The following is a 17415-nucleotide window of genomic DNA, read 5'->3' on the forward strand; positions in this document are numbered from 1 at the left end:
AAGAAGGTGCTACACATTATTAGCTTTGAGGCGTTTAGCGTTTTTTTACTACTTCCTCAAAATACCTATTAAGGTGAAATCAAAAGTTAATTTTCGTGCAACATTACTGTTATCCATATCAAAATGTGCCTTTGTGGCATTAAGGAAAAATTACCATCCGCCAATGCATCAAGAAAAGACTGTATCAAGATGCCTGTCTCTAAAAATAGGGTTTTTTAGTTCTCGTGATTCTAATTCCCACTAATTATAAAACCAGCTTTATTAATCATTTATTGAGATCTACTGTGCAAATTTCCAACAAAGTCACATCCACGTAACTATAATACATATAAACTTGCATATTTTAAACGTTCCTGCACGGCTAAAATAACCTTTTCATGATTGCGTGTAACTCGAGAATGCCCCTATAAAACCGCACTTATGCAGTAAATAATTGAAATAAGCGGACACCAAACAAATAATGCATGTTGGTATATTCTATCAATTTGTTTTAACAGTTTGTTTATAGCTACTCTTGACCTCTATATGAGGATCACAAAAGCAAATGTTGGCTCGTTGATAAACTGCTATACGGTTAGAAACCTGAAAATACTGTGAGACAATGGTAGCAAATTGACGACAGTAATCCTGTTTTAAAATTCCCCGGAGTAATAAAACACTCTTAAAGTTTAATTTAGGTCAAAGGTGATTTGTAAATGGGAGCCAATCTTCGAGGGGCTTTTTATATCCTCATGTATATTTCCATTAAGTGCGGAGCGCTCAGTATGCGGCTCGGGTGCGAACTCGCACCCGAGCCTGTTAGTTGTTCTATAAAAGTAAATCCTCCACGGACGTGCCGAGGCCTTTCGACCGATTTTCGTATTCCTCCAGAAAACTCGGCTCATATTCCCCGATCGTTTTAAAATTAAGTTTTTATAACCAAAATATTCAGGATTCCAAGGGTTTTTACATTCCCCATTACTCTATTCAATTTGTTGGGGTTGAAGTGTCGTAGCTATCGAGAACGAACCTATTTCTATATCTCATATCCGAATTCGGTTTCGGTTTTTACCATCAGCAAAGTAGCTTATGACTGTTAAAGGGTACCAATAACGAACTAGGGGAATAATCAATCAATTTAAAGAGCACCAGTTAATGTTATGTACCATACCTCGTCTGCGGATTAGTCTGATGCGACCAAAGTTTCTGCCGAAATTGGGAGCGGAAAAGATACTATTCACAGATGTGAAGTACGTGCTAGTCACTTTACTTACTACTAACTATTTACTGCTTTACTTACTATTTAACGAGTGCAGAGTGATACTTTACCGCATACTGAGTGCAGTTCAATAAACGACTCGAAGCGGAGTTTGGCTGGCAATATAGTGCGATAAAGGCCTTATCGCACGTGTTTGTACAGGGTAGTTCACCTAAGATGGTTCACTGCCTTATTCAAAAACCGTAAGGTTTAGAAAAGAAAGTTTAATATAAAAGTTATTCAGTTTTTCAGGAATTTTTATTTTAAATATTTTCGAAGTTACAGAGTGGACCAGAAAACCGGGTAGCGACAAAAATACATTTTTTAAACGGAATACTCTATAGTTCGTTACGAATACTAATTCTACTTGTATTTTTTTTTGTTGTTACGAAATATGAAAAATATTTAGCAGTTTTTGGTTAATTCAATTTTAATTTTTTTTTGGATCGTTTAGAAACTTGTCCAGTTAAAAACAAAGTGTGGTTATACTACAGTAAATTTTTAATTCTCGGGAAATTTTATATAAGGTGTAAAAAAAATCCAAACTTTTCACATTTTAAGTGCCTCAAACTTTTTTTTTTAATGGGACACCCTGTACGCTTTTTTAAAAATGAGTTCTTTTAATCCCCTTTCAAATGATATACGTATATGTTATATGTATATCTAAACCGAAGAGATCTTACATGTTTAATTGGCTAATATTATTAATCACTATTTTTTCTATTTAAATTACTAATTACATATTTATCTAGTAACTTGTATGTAGTTAAAGAATGGAACTTGATAAGTGTAAATTAATTTAATGATAAATATGTAATTAGTAATTTAAATAGTAAAAATTGTAAAGAATGGTGTTAATCAGCTAAGTGTGTAAGATCTCTTCGCTTTAGATATATAACATATATATATTATTTGAAGGGAAATTAAAAGAATAATTAATTTTAAAAAAATGCAGGGTATCCCATTAAAAAAAATCGAGTTTGAGGCATTTAAGATGTCAAAGGTTTGAATATTTTTTTTATATCCTGTACAAAATTTCCCGAAAGTTAAAAGTATATTCTAGCAGAACGACCTTTTGTTTTTAACTGAACAAGTTTCCAACACACAATTCAATTAATAATATATGAATGTATTGAAAATCTTAAAAAACTTATTTTTCCTTCGATCTTTGTCTTCAATTGAATTAACTCAAAAACTGCAAAAAAATTTTATATTTTGGAATAACAAATAATACTTATAGTTATAAATAGAATTAGTGTCCCTAAAAAATGTAGGGCATTCCATTTAAAAAAATGTATTTTTGTCGCGTTACGGTTTTCTAGATCACCCTGTACAAAATAGAAAATATTAAAAAATTTAAGTCACGAAAAATGAATCATTTTTATATTCAACTTTTTTTTATTTTACGGTTTTTGAGGTAAGGTAGTAGATCATCTTACGCAGACCACCCTGTACGTTCTGTTTTGTACGAGCACATTTTGTGTATTAACTTATTCAATATAATGTGTGCTGTCATCAGAAGTGAATTCACTGTATACTTAGCGGACGACTTTACTACACACTATAAAGATGTATTAATTTTATATTCTATCACTCCAATTATATAAGCTCTTTAGCAAGTCTTTATAGCAAGCATCGGTGGTTCAATGGTAGAATGCTCGCCTGCCACGCGGGCGATCCGGGTTCGATTCCCGGCCGATGCAGACTTTTTTTTATCAAATCACTCCTACTTTATATTATTTTTTATCGCGAAATATTTCTTAAACCTTCGACTTAAAATACAAAAACCAAAACCACAATTAAACTCGAAACTGTAATGCTTAATTTGGCCAGACTCCGACCAGAATCCTCCTTTATAGCCCAATAAGCTTAATTTGCAATTTCGCAATTTGTATATCCGCATAAATAACTACGGACCAGATATTGCACGAGTCGAGTATTAGAAATTTGACACAGTAATAAACTAGCCGGCCCCAAATTGGAGCCAAACCGATAGACCTGCTCTATGCAGATGAGAATTTCCGCTCTATTTGCGCCCGTACGCTGCCAAAAAGGATCTGTGTATGTATTTGATTAATCCACGTTTAACCTATTCCCGTGATTTTTGTTTGTTTTGGGCATACAAAGCGAAAGAAAAGATCTATGTAATTCCTCAGTAAATAAATTTACGTTTGTGTTTGCCTCAAAGGCTAAAGCAGCAGTCTTCCGTGTTCCCAAAGGTTAATTTTCTCCCTAAATAGCCCCTCGGCATTGTGACATATCATTATCCAATGGCCTTACGTGAGAATATGCATTTCACGTGGCAAATTTTACTGAACCAGTGGAGCACGGTGGCTCGTTTGTGCATTTGAATTGCCGCATAAGTAAATTTAATCGCCTGAAAACGACGCATAGACCTACGACACTGCTTTATATCTACTTCGGACACAAAATAATTATTCGGGGTTTGCAACTTGCAAATCCATGATTCATCGAAATAACGGTGAACGTAATGAATCATTTGTTAGCGACCCTTTTACATGCGAAAGCAACCCTTTGAAGGGGTCGCAATTTTTTGCAGAGTAATGAATAAAACGAATTTATAATCTAGCATCTACAAAACTTTAATAAATACACCTATTAGTCATGTAAGTGAATATTTACAGATATGGCATCTACTACCGCGCACAGCAGGGGCAACTTGGGACTGCACTCCCGTACAAAAACCTCAAAACCTCAGGACGTACTTGATTGCAGGCATTTGCGGCACACGCAGGGCATTCTTCCATAATTGGGACAGGGGCCCTAACTGGGACTGGGGCACTGACAGGAGGGGTACTCGCAGCCGGCGCTACGGGGTTCTGTTGGCATGGGGTAACCCCGTTAAGTTTGTTGCAGAAGAATCGGCATTTTTGGGAGTGGAGCTGGTACAGCAGAGGCCACCTCTCGTATAGAGCTTGCCGGGGGTTAAAGCAGCCAGGTTTGCTTGCGACGGTCTGTGTTGAGGCTTCGAAGGAGCTAATCGGGGCTCCGTATGTGGGGGACGTCTCGATTGTACATGAGTTTCCTTCCTGTAAATTAAAAGAAGGCTCAGTGTTATTTTATTGGTGTGGACTTATGAGTCATTCTTACAGCAACATAGGCTAGGAGTACGGCGGCAATCAAAGTGGTCCCAATCATGTTTGCGATGAGCCCTAGAATGTGCTTTCATCATGCTAATTCTGGCGTTATATACGAAAATTTGCAAGTCAATGAATATTGTTAGTTCCGTGAACGTGCTCCAAACATAACAAACTTGAACTTGAACTGGCTGCTTAATTTATTTAAAGTTCGAGCAGTCGATGTTTTGGTAAAGAAATATTTGTCATCCTTTATATTGTCGCTAAACAATAACATCAAATGAAACTCTCCATTTCCTCGTAATCCGACTTAGGGTCTTCCTCCTTAAGTTCGCTGTATGTTTTGAATAAGTGCCTTTTGCGCCATGTAATAACTAAACCTGCGCAATAGCAGAAGGAGCTCAGAAAGAGAATGAAGCCCAGGTATATCAAGTATCTGAGCAGCTCTTTGGTCAGAAACTTGGATTTGGTGTATACGTAGATGATGATTTGTTCCATTTTAATGTCGTCTACGTAGCACGAATAGTTTCCTGCCGTATCGCTGGTGACTTTAATTAGGTAGAGGGTATCAAAGGTGTCTACCATCACATCAGGAAAACTGTTGTCTCCTCTTTTTAGCGGCTTTCCGTTTCGTCTCCAGACCACCTTATTGTCCAAAGAAGCTTCTGGGCAGATGAAAGTTATGTGATCACCATTTTTTAACACCGAATGTTTCCTGTATTTGAAGCTGGTGCTTTTGCCCACCTTCCATCCTACGCAGAAAAATGTCTTTCTTTGGAACAGAATTGCTTTAAGTCTGACCCTTATTAACATCCTCAGCATCGGGATTACAACTGCCCACACATCTCTCCTCCAAAACGAAATTGGGAATATTGCAGGTGTAGTTGCCGATATGAGGGAACATTCTGAAAATCCTTAAAGACCTGCAAGAAATTGCGGGGGCGTGGAGCAAGTACCTCTCATCAGAGGTGAGGTTCATAGACAAATTTCCATAGGGAGTTAACTTGATTCTTCATTCAAATGCAAATTAGAATTATTGCAGCAAACTAAGAGTTTGGTCTACCTGCATAGTCCAGTCTTCGTCATGCGTCCGTCACCTTGGGGTCTGCCACAGGCTTCACAGGGCCCCCAAGAACCCCACTGCGTGGTGAGTTCTGCGTGAATTTTTAATTCCTCTCGCAAATATACAAACTCCGGAGCTTCTGAGATTTTCAGTAAATTGTTAACTGGGCCGAAAAAGTTATCATGGTAGATGGACCAGTCCGTCATGAGTCCTGTTTTCACGACATTGTTATTTAATTAAGGAAAGCGACGTGGCGAGATCTGGTTTGACCACATGGTAAAGCGATATGCAGATCTTAGAAGAAAAGAAAATTTAGAAGAATTGCATCTACTTAAATTAGCGTTCCACACCAGCGAACTTTTGCCTGAAAAATTCTTCAACAATTGAAAATAAACGGAAACATTTTTAGCTTCACTTGACGAAATACAATGGCGTAGTAATGTCGGGTTTAAAAATACGACAAATGTAGCGTAATGAATGTAATACGATGAAAAAATGTAAAAATACGTAACTCCTTACTGTCCGGACATTTTTAAGGATTATTTTGAGGTATACAGGGTGTTTTATTTAAAGTCACAAAAGGGATTATCTCGGAAACCAAATTTAAAATCAAAAAATTTTCAAGCAAACATTGCTTGTTATGAAAAGGGACGTCTGTCGCACATAAGCAACTTTTGCCTCAGGGTCATTTAAAAGACAGCCAACTTTGTTTTTTTTTTTAATGGAACACTCATTTTTTTTGGTAAGTTTGCAAATTACTTAAAAAATTAAGTATTTTTTGCTGAAAAAATGTGTTTCTTAAATTTCTCGTTTACAAATATCAACAAAAATTAAATTCGCAGATTCTAAAAATTAACTCAAAATCATAGTAAAAGTGATTTTCAAACATTTATCAGTTGAAGAAATGCTCAAAATGTTGACCTTCCGTATCTAGAAATCAATCCCTCCTCGATTAAAAAAACGGTACATTGTAGTGAAAACGTGACTTTTGTTCGATTGATAGATATATGAAAATATTTTTTTTCCATGATTTTGAGATCATTTTTAGAATCTGCGAATTTTTAATTTCCATTAATAAAGTTTTTTTCGTATTAAAGTCATGTATTATTTTAAATGTGCCCTCTCAATTTTTGTTGATATCTGGAAAACGCGAAGTTTTAGAACAAAACTTTTCCAGCAAAAAATACTTCATTTTGAAGCTCTGCAAATTTACCAAAAAAAATGGGTGTTCCGTTAAAAAAAACAAAATTGCCCTTGAAATATCCTTTAAATGACCTTAGGTCAAAATTTTCTTACGCGCATTGATCGCCCCCGTCCATAACGAGCAGTGTTTATTTGAATCTTTTTCTATTTTAAATTTGGTTTCGGAGATAATCGCTTGTGTCACTTTAAACGAAACACCCTGTAGAGTTGTGGTCAATGCGACTAACAAAGGTCTAGTGTTGACCCCTCAGATATCTCAATTGGCGCCTTGAATGATTATCGCAAATGCAGTTGCTCTTTCAATTTAGGTCCGAAACATTGAATGGTACGTTACCTCTCTCCACACTGTGGTTCCTATCGAGGGTTACCAAATCCACGAGAAAATTGAACTTCTCATCGTTGCTCTGACCCACGAAATTGACGCAGTAATAAAATCCCACATCAACGTGGGAGAAATTTTTAATAATCAAGCTGTGCTTGTGGTTAACTGAAATTCTATTCTGAGCAGCGTTACTCGTCAAGTCCAGCTGAGCAGAGTATGTTAGCTGTAAATGACTCAGAAGTGTGTATATGCACAACTTACTTGCACCTCGCGTGCCTCAGAAAGGCCCAACTCATCCACTTTATACCAGTTTTTAGGCTGGTTAGAGTGCTGTTCATTACAAAAACGACATCTGAGTATCAAAGTTTGTCCCTCTACTGCATCTACTAACGAGTACATATCTTCTCTGTGAGAAGCGACTAGTCGCTCTCTTTCTCGACATTCTTTGGTCTCGAAGACCACTTCCTCGTCTTGTCCATGCACCAAGTGGACAAACAAATATAAAAGACCAGCTAGGCCAATCATAGGGACGACAACGTCTCTAATCTAATAAGATCCTGATACGGCTGTTGCATTATTTTTACTTGGGACCATGTCCGAGGGTTGTAAACCGGGGGCACGAGTTATTTATGGCCAAAAGCGCACGTGACACAGCGGGGCTTAACCTGGCGGAAAAACTTATTTACGGCCTATAAAGGTGCTTAATATGTCTTGTCTAGGGATGCCGCAATGGCGAAATCTCTCGGGAATCGACCAATATCGTTTTGCTCCTTTCACGTGCACGTAGGTGTAATGGCATTTATCAGAACAGTCAAAGAGCAGTCAATCGAACGTCACCACTGTTTTTTTGTCAATTTCGGAATTGTTGTGTGTGCGGAAATACGAGGATAGCCCCAGAAGTACCCGACCTGTCATATAGGTGGCGCCTTTTTCGTTAAAAATTTGCCGATAGTACAAAGACCTAACCTCAAAAGGCTTATGTTTAAAGTTTGAGGGTGCTACGCTGATTTGGGGTCGGTTTTAGTGAACGCTTTTTGAGATTTTGTGAATATGGAAAAGATTGGTCATCGATACGTGATTGAAAACTTTCACCTAAAAGATCTTAGTCCATCCAACATCAAAGCGAAGGTAGATTCTACTTTAGGGGAATCTGGTCCTTCGTTAACAACTGTAAAATATTGGATGGGAGTGTTTAAATGCTATCAAGACGAACTCCGCAGTGGTCGATTCAATGAGGTGGCCTCTCCAGAAATTGTGGTAACAATCCACAAAACTATGCTGAAAGACCGTCGGCTAAAATTGCGTGAGTTAGCAGACATGATAAGTATTTTAAAAAATACTGAACGAAGATAGTTCCAGAAGTCCTGACCTAACACTTAAAGAAAAAAAAATGGAAAATATTACAATATTTCTCAATATAGTCTCCTTAGAGATTGATACACTTTTCTCAGCGATGTTCTACGGCTCCTATGCCGTGTTTGCACTTGGAAGCTTCGAATGTTTCAAAATAGGCATCGTCCTCGGACTTTACTTAGCAAATCTCTTTCCTCCGAGCCACTTTTTTCAAGTTTGGAACCAGAAAATAATCTGAAGAGGCTAAATCTGGCGAATAAGGTGGGCAAGGAAAAGGTTCGAAACCAAATTGCTCGATTTTGGCTATTGTGATGACGGAAGCGTGGGTGGACTGGTGCATTGTCTTGATGAATCAAGACTTTCTTTTTCGCCCAATGCGGTCGTTTTTTCCTAATTTCTTTGCTCACATGCTTCAATAAATTTGTATAATATTCCCCATTTATTGTTTTTCCTTTTGGGAGATAATCAATAAAAATTATCCCACCTGCAGATGGAACGGTTTTCGCCTTTTTTGGAGTCGATTCTCCCTTTTAAGTCCTTCGTTTTGACTGCTCTTTCGTCTCAGGTGTGAAATGATAGACCCATGGTTCATCCATGGTTACGAATCGACGCAAACATTCGACTTTATCGTTGCGAAATTTTGCCAAAAATTCTGTTTTTGTTCAATTGTGAGTAATTCCGGTACCCATTTTGCATACAGCTTTCACATATTGAATTGTTCGGTCAAAATGCGATGTACGGTACTTTTTGAAATGTCTATCATGTCTGCTAACTCACACAACTTTAGCCGAAGGTCTTCCATTACAGTTTTGTGGATTTTTACCACAATTTCTGGAGTGGTCACCTCATTGAGTCGATCACTGCGTTTAAATACTGCCACCCAATATTTTACAGTTGTTAACACAGGACCAGGTTCCCCCAAAATAGAATCTACCTCCACTTTGATGTTGGATGGGCTAACACCTTTTGGATGAATTCACGTATTGAATCACGTGTCGATGACCAATCCTTTCCATGTTCACAAAATCTCTAAAAATGTTCACTAAAAACAGCTCCAAATCAACATAGCACCCTCAAACTTAAAACATAAGCTTTTTAAGGTTAGGTCTTTGTACTATCGGCAAATTTTTAACAAAATAATCGCCATCTATATTTCAGATCAGGTACTTCTGTGACTATCCTGGTACATCCCATTTTGACCGAACAGTTTAATCACTGAAAATCCAAAACCCCCGAAGTCCGTTTTTTGACATATTTAATTTAGACACGGAATGACGCTTAGGCGGTATAGATCTATCGATTGAGGGTAGAATTAACCATAGTCTAACATTTTTAAAGTATTTTAGTTGGTTTGATATTGTAGACTGGGTGGGGAGACACCCTTAGTCCAAGATTCAGGTTGGTCCCACTAAACAGAGTCCACATGCTGGGGGAATCACAGAAGTCAGATTGAGTCGGGGGAATTGCATTATATTTAACTTAAGAACTTAGCAACACGATTTTTCTCTATTGTCTGAAATTTGAAGTGATGATGATACTGATACTGTGGAGGTGTTTTGTTGATATAAATTAGGCGTAGGTAGCCTTTGGTTTACCTATTTATATGAGTAACAAGTTAAATTTATGTTTAAAACACATTTCGTGTTTTAACGCAATGTAACTTTTTAGAGTAATGACTGACCTTAAAAGAGCTGCCTCTATGAGACGAATGAGGGATGATAACTAATATCAGAGAAATAAAATCAAAAAGGCTCGTTTAAAGGGTGAAACCTACACAAACCACCAAAATGTGGCAGCTTCTGTAATAGAACAAAAAATCCGCCAAAGTCGCAAAAAATTCACAAAAAAACTGCATGCTGTCGAAAGAGAAAGTAACTTCAAATAGTTGTATGAATTTCCGGTCAAAAATGAACAGGATGGGGTCCTACAAGGTTTAATAGAATGCCAACAAATTAAGCAACGGCGACCACGTAAAGAAGAACCGCAGAACAGACTCAATCAATTCGTTTTCGTATAGAGTTCTAGGTGGCAATCTCAGGAGAAATTTTTGCAGGGATACTTTCGTTGGTCTGCATGGTATTTCGTATGAACGTGTTAAACGAATCCGACGTTTGTTACAAGGACGCATTCCGGAAGACAAGACAGGAAATCAAAGAAGTGGTAACGCCTTAAATCCTTTAGAAGTGGGTGCGGTTGTTCAATATACAGGGTGTTAATTACGTACATGTATTTATTTCAAGGGATGAATCTTTAACTGATTTTAAAAAGTTTCTATGAATATTGGTTTGCAACGTCTCCGTTCAAGAACTAGAGGGTGTTGAAATTTCTTTTTAAATTTTTTTAAATTTTCGGAGAGATGTAGTAATCGGGCGAAATTTGTTATCCAGGGGTTTTTATGACGCAAAATCCACATGTTGTCTTAATTTTTTGATTGCTGATAGAGGACACCATATACAGGGTTCCATCATATTTTAATTGGCCCTAACTTTTTGCCCTGCACTGTATGCCGCTTTTGTATTAATAGGCTTATCGTACATGTACTTCCGTTTAAAAAAAGGTACTCTTGGATTCCGACTTCTATACATGTATATGAACATTTTCAACAATTATTATAATATTAAATTAATTTTGGTAATTTCAATAATTGTTATTAAGTCAATTTTATCAAAGTCATGTTAATTGCAAACCCGTTTACCTCAAAAACGGTAACTTCTACAGACATTTTCCAAGTCTTTTTTCAATGGAAGTAAATATACAATAAGCCTATTAATATAAAAGTAGCATACAGTGTAGCGCAAAAAAGTTAGGGCCAATTGAAATGTGATGGAACTCTGTATGTGATGTCCTCTATTAGTAATCAAAAAGCTAAGACCATATATGGATTTTGCGTCATAAAAAACCCCCGTGTACCAAATTTTGTCCGATTATTACATCTTTGTCCAAAAATATTTAAAAAAAAACAAATTAAAAATGAAATTTTAATACTCTCTAGTTCTTAAACGAATACGTTGCAGACCTACATTCATAGAAACTTTTTGTCATAAAATCAGTTAAAGATTCATCCTTTGAAATAAATACATGCACTTAATTAACACCCTGTATTTCCTCATTTTCAACTACGAGTATACAGACTCATTATGGTACTCGCGAACAAAACTATCTGAATGTTGAGTTGAGTATTAAAATAATGCATTCTCTACGTATTTCTGCAAATACACCTTACTTCAAAAGTAAAGTACGAGTATTGCAAGAAAATCTTCAGAGAAAATTTCTACCTCAGATTCGAAAGACCACAGGTGGATGTGTGTAATGAATGCGAAACTCTTTCACTTAAAATTAAAAATAAATCTTTCAACGACACAGCAAAAAGGGTTGCTGCAGCAGAACTTCTAGATCACAAAACACGGTCGAAGAAATTCTATGATGCTTTAAAAGTTTCCAAAGAGCTTCGTCGTACACAAGAAAATTTGTTTGCTATTTCGTTTGACTGCATGCAAAACTTGCAGTTTCCTCGATGTCCTGCTCAAGACCTATTTCATTTATCTCAACTAATTGTTAGCGGGTTTGGTGTGCTTAATGTAAAAACAAATAATGCCGTATTTTTTATGTGTCATGAAGACCAAACGAAGAAAAGCCCAAATGAAGTTTGTTCATTTCTATTGTAATACACACAACCAAACTTGTGTGGAATCATTCAGTAAGTATGAGAAAACAGAATTACATTTGAAAAAGTTCATTTCAAGGTAAAAAGCAGTTTATTCAAAAACTTTTTATTATAGAAAAAAAGTATCGAAAGAAATTCTAAAATTAAAAAAGAGTAACAAAAAATGTAAATTTCTCTGAAAATGAAATGTAAGGTAACCGAAAATTTCAGAAAAAATAATAGGTTTCTTTAAATTTAATAATCAGTATTGCCTTCTCTAACGATAATACGAGAACGAATTCGATGAGGCACGCTCTCTATTAAATTATCAATGGCTTCTTGGGGACCATTTCTCCCTTCTAAAATTGCTTATATAAATTGTTCGGAGCGGCCAGGATTATTTTGTCGTGCTCTAATCCTTCTGCCAATCTTATCCAACAAGTGTTCAATTGGATTAAAATCCGGCGAACAAGGAGGCCAATCTAAAACCATCACATCTTCCCCTTTTAAAAAATGTCTACTAGCTCCGCTGGTATGTGGAGGTGCATTATCTTGCAAAAATAAAAGAAAATCACTAAAAGCACCTCTCCAGAGCCTTAGTGCGGGTTGTAACACTAAATCCACATATCTTAAATCTGTTAGTGTTTGTTTAATAGGAATTAAAGGAGTTTTTTTACTGATCATAATACTACCCTAAAACATTACAGTTCGTCCTTAGTATTTGGAACCAAATCGAGAAGTTCAAAACCTAGTCTGTCTCCCATGACTTTTTAAAACACGAATTCGGCGGTCATCTGATTGTAGGTCAATTCTGGTTTCATCTGAAACAAAGCCATTTTGATAGTTTTCGATTGTCCAGTTTTGGTGCTCCAAACACCAATTTAAACGATCAACTTTGTTTTGTCCTGATAGTGCTGGAATCCTTAGCTGTCTTCCGCTGAAAAGGCCTCGAGTTCGAAGTCTCTTCTTGACAGTTTCGACCGAAATACTAACACCTGTAGCTTGGAAAAGTTGTCTTTAAAACTCTGGGTGAGATGTTGTAGGATTTCTTCTTGCTATTTGAGCTAAAAGGCGGTCCTAACCTTCTGTAGTGACTTTTCTATGACTTCTAGATTTATTTTTTAGGGTTCCCAACTTTAGAAATCTTGTTTCAAAAACTTATTCAATCCCTTGTGTAGCCCCCAGCGTTTATGCAATTTTCCTTTAGGACATTCCCTACTCCGAAAGAACAATAATTCTCCCCCTCTGAACGTCTGATAACCCCACATAAGGCATTTTTAATAAAATTTGCGGAAAGAAAAAACGTATAGCTTCACTAAGACTACATCGAAACACTAGAATCGACAGTACAGAAACAAATCTGATCATATTTTTATGAATTCAATTGTTCTTAGCAGTAAACACATTCGATTTTTATTCGCCTGATAAGTTTTAGCAAGATAAAATCTTTTTCTCATGAATACTAGGTGATTCCAAATACGAGGGGTGATCAAAAAGTTCCAGGACTAATGTTTAAAAACTTTATTTAAAAATATTAAAAATTATTCAACATTGACTCCCTCAAAATACTCCATATACACACATATACATATATTTCTCCCAAGGTCGTTTCCACTGCCGGAAAGATGCTGAGAACTGTTCTTGTGGAATGCTATTTAGCTCTTCTAGCGATTTTTTAAAACGTTTTCAACTAAGTCAAACCACCGTCCTTTCAAAGGTTTTTTGAGTTTGGGAAACAAGAAAAAGTCTGCAGGGCCCAGGTCTTGTGAGTAGGGAGGCTGAGGGATCGCAGTCATACCGTTCTTTGTGCAGAAATCGCGAATGAAGAGCGCAGAGTGACCTAGTGCCTTGTGTTGGTGCAGCACCCAATCTCTACTTTGCCACAGTACCAGTCTCTTCCTCTGCATAGCTTCATGTAAATTTCTTAGAGTTTGAAGGTAGCGAAAACGATTAATTTTTTCATCTCGTGGAAGGAATTCTTGGCATAATCACATCCTTCCAGTCAAAAAAACAGTGAGCATGACCCAAACATTCATTCCCAAACCCTTCTTGCAACATTTGAAAAGTTTCAGTAAACATTTTACCCACTTCAACACAAAACTTGATACAAACACGTTGCTCTTTATTTAAATTTATCGTGCAAGATATCAAAAAATCGCTAAACACGCAAAACTCGTTCTAGAAAATCAGCTGTAACTTCGCGAAAACGAAGAAAATTGAGCATCGGAAAAAACAGTAGTGCTTGAGCTGAGTCACGCTAAACAATGCTGCCAACCACCCTGCGTTTCGTTGCGACGTCACCTCGTAATTCAAAAGGTCCTGAAATTTTTTGATCGCCCCTCGTAAGTTTGGGTGTGTGTACCTCGACGGCCACGTTGAAGATAATATTACATATCTACAGCTATTTTGTGATAAGCGTCCTGGACAAAATAAAAACCATGTTATTCTATGTTTTTGTCCAGATCTTGCAAACTTAGGCCTATTTCAAAAGATCGAAATCTTTTTCCCCTTTCGTGGCCATTCATTCTTGCCCTCCAACAGGGACTTTGGCGTGATCAAGTGGCATTGAAAAAACCGAGATAGTTTATACGCTAATGGAATATGTTGAAATGATAGCGTATCCTACAGCTAATTCATCTAGTGGATTCCTCGAATATCAAAGATTTTCGAAATTGATGGAGCAAACACTTCAAGAAAGATGTAATTCTATAGAAGCATTTTTAAAATCAGTACGCAGAGATGCAAAATATCGATTCAATATATCAAAGCTTCACTACTTTTTGATGAGCGCAGAAAATGGAAAAGGAGTTATTGTAGCCAAAGACTTCATCGGAGGATTTGGCATTTTCGATGCCGTTGACAGAGGTGATGAATACTGAGTTTCCAAAAAATTTTGATGCACCCAACAGAAAAGTTCCAATTTCTATAAAGAAAATGGACCACGTCAAAAAGTCATAAGTTTGTAGACCAAATGAGAAAGCTATGGAATGATATTTTAAACTGGCCCACCGTTGCAAAGAATGAAGACCAATGAAAAGATTTAAGATAATTTAGTTACAAAAATATTTAAGTTCACTTTTCCTCATTATCAACATTTTGTTGTAGTTTCTTTTCGTGTTTCTGTTTTTGTTATAAAATTTTCAAAAATATAGCAGAGTTGTTTAACATTTGATGCAGATACAACCCAAGTCCATACGAAATTTGACCTTCTGGTATTTTTTAACATGATGGTCTTTATCTCTTCTATTACACTTTGTAAACTATTATGTTTCGTACATCACAGTCAATTTTTAAGTTGATGAGAACAGAGTTTAGAAAACCAAATGAGTCTTTTGTTATTATCTCAAAATTAGTTATTTGTGATTTAGGGTGTTTCTGAAATCAATGATTCAGTTGGATATGAGAAAGCTGTACGCAACATGGGTGCTCACTATTGAACAAAAACAGGAATGTTTGGCAAAGTTTCGCAGCAATAAGGCCGAATGCTTGCGTCGATTCGTAACCATGGATGAAACATGGGTCCATCATTTCGCACCTGAGACGAAAGAGCAGACAAAACGATGAGACTCAAAGGGGAGAATCGGGTCTAAAGAAGGTAAAAACCGTTCAACCTGCATGTGGGATAATTTTTATTGATTATCTCCCAAAAGGAAAAACAATAGACGGAGAATATTATACAAATTTATTGAAGCGTGTGAGCGAAAAAATGAGGAAAAAGCGACCGCATTTTGCGAAAAAGAAAGTCTTGTTTCATCAAGACAACGCACCAGTCCACCCACACTTCCGTTATCGCGATGGCTAAAATCGACCAATTTGGTTTCGAACTTTTTTCTCGCCCATCCTATTCGCCAGATTTAGCCCCCTCAGATTATTTTCTATTTCCGAACTTGAAAAACTGGCTCGGTGGAAAGCGATTTGCCAATAATAAAGAGATGCAGTCCGAGGTTGATGTTTATTTAGGAACATTCGAAGCTTCTTATTATAAACAGGGAGGGCGTAGAAGTCATAGAACATCGTTAGGAAAAGTGTGTCAATTTCAAAAGAGATGTTGAGAAATAATGTAATATTTTCCAATTTCTTTTTTTTTTTTGGTATTAGGTCAGGTATTACTGGGACTATCGTCGTATATATTGTCGGCTTAGAGTGTAAACCTGCTATGTCGATATTAGGAAATTTTACAGGAGAGACAAAAAATTTTATAAACATTATTTTCTTTGCATTTCAACAAAAATAAATGTGTTGTTCATTCGTTATTCAGTACCAAATATAATAAACTGGAAAAAAGGATCAGGTGTCGCTGGGTTTATTAAGGACTTTTTTGTGATTTGGCAGGTTTTTTACAAAGTGTAATGTTATATCGTAACGAACTTAGTTATTTTGAAGCAATTTGATTTTAATAATTAAAATAAACTAATGATCCTCACACCATTTTCCAAAAAATCCTGCTATTACTGCAAGTATGCAAAAAAAGCTTCAGAGAAATTGCATCAAAAGTGACATTTAATTTTTTCACAGTTTGATACAAAATTAAAAAGTACGAAGAGACCGAAATAGTTGACAATAAACCTCGAAGTGGTCGTCTTCGTCAATTAACTGTAAGAGATAAGAACCATATTATTGGGAACATCGTAAAAAAGCCCCATCAAAGCGCTAGAAGCCTTGCCGAAGACATCGTTTCAATATCTGGAAAAGTTGTTACCCCACAAACAATAAGAAATATTCTCTATGAAGCAGATCTTTGTGGGAAGCGACCTAGAAGAAAGCCATTTATAAGTAAAAACAACCAAGCGGGGAGACTAGAGTTTGCAAGGACGTATAGAGATATGCCTATGAAGCTTTGGAAAAATGTTATATTTTATGATGAAAGTAAATTCGAACTTTTTAAGTCAGCTAATATCTTAATGGTTTGGAGAAAAAAGAATACGGTTCTAGAAACGAAAAACCTTCTCGATATAGTTAAGCATGGTGGTGGAGATACCATGGTTTGCGGATGTAGGGCATGGGGTGGAGTTGGAAATCTATAAATCAGAGAAAGTACCATGACTGCACGTAGTTATGTGAATGTGTTGCGATGCAGTTTTATGCTTAGTGCCCAAAGATCAGGATTGAAAAATGACTTGCTTTCAGTAGGACAACATTTCTAAGCATCGGCACATATTAGGTGAGAATAGTTGCCCTACATCGTACCTAGAAGGTTCTGAACACCGCCTCACTCGTCAGATCTTAATCCAATTGACAATTTGTAGCATGTGATAGATATACAGGGTGTTCCTAAATACCATGTACGTATATACGAAAGGGGGTAATTTTTTAGCTCATTTCGTAACTAAAAGTTCATACAAACATAGGTCCGCAAACGCCTCTTTACCTATTAAGAGGGTGTTCAAATTTAAGAAAGTTTTCTGTTCTTTCTTTATAGCTTCTATAGTTTTTGTGATATTTAACTAAAATTTGGAATGTAGTTTACGCTATAGGACTTACATTATTAAGCATGTC

The 17415-nt window shown here is 36.5% G+C and overlaps 1 protein-coding gene and 1 non-coding gene across 2 annotated transcripts; one reads left to right on the forward strand and one right to left on the reverse strand.

Moving 5' to 3' along the window:
- Positions 1-2869: 2869 nt before the first annotated feature.
- On the forward strand, positions 2870-2940 carry TRNAG-GCC (transfer RNA glycine (anticodon GCC)). Its single transcript has one exon. It is a non-coding gene; the product is annotated as a tRNA-Gly (tRNA).
- Positions 2941-4396: 1456 nt separating this feature from the next.
- Positions 4397-7657, reverse strand: LOC136416984 (uncharacterized). The gene is made up of 5 exons (XM_066402447.1): positions 7185-7657; positions 6936-7128; positions 5399-5609; positions 5137-5345; positions 4397-5087 (listed from the first exon to the last, which is right to left on the reverse strand). The coding sequence occupies exons 1-5, from the start codon at positions 7446-7448 to the stop codon at positions 4612-4614; spliced, it is 1353 nt and encodes a 450-aa protein (XP_066258544.1). The 5' UTR covers positions 7449-7657; the 3' UTR covers positions 4397-4611.
- Between the last annotated feature and the right edge of the window lie 9758 nt (positions 7658-17415).

The sequence above is a fragment of the Euwallacea similis genome, chromosome 26 (genome assembly GCF_039881205.1).
Source record: "Euwallacea similis isolate ESF13 chromosome 26, ESF131.1, whole genome shotgun sequence".
NCBI classification, from domain to species: Eukaryota; Metazoa; Arthropoda; class Insecta; order Coleoptera; family Curculionidae; genus Euwallacea; species Euwallacea similis.

What these genes read in the sequence shown, in the direction of transcription:
- LOC136416984 (XM_066402447.1), bottom strand. Translation starts at nt 7,448, where the DNA reads ATGATTGGCCTAGCTGGTCTTTTATATTTGTTTGTCCACTTGGTGCAT. An exon ending in CTGAGGCACGCGAGGTGCAA is followed by an intron (nt 7,129 to 7,184) that starts GTAAGTTGTGCA and finishes TACTCTGCTCAG; the next exon opens with CTGGACTTGACGAGTAACGC. An exon ending in ACGAAGACTGGACTATGCAG is followed by an intron (nt 5,346 to 5,398) that starts GTAGACCAAACT and finishes ATTTGAATGAAG; the next exon opens with AATCAAGTTAACTCCCTATG.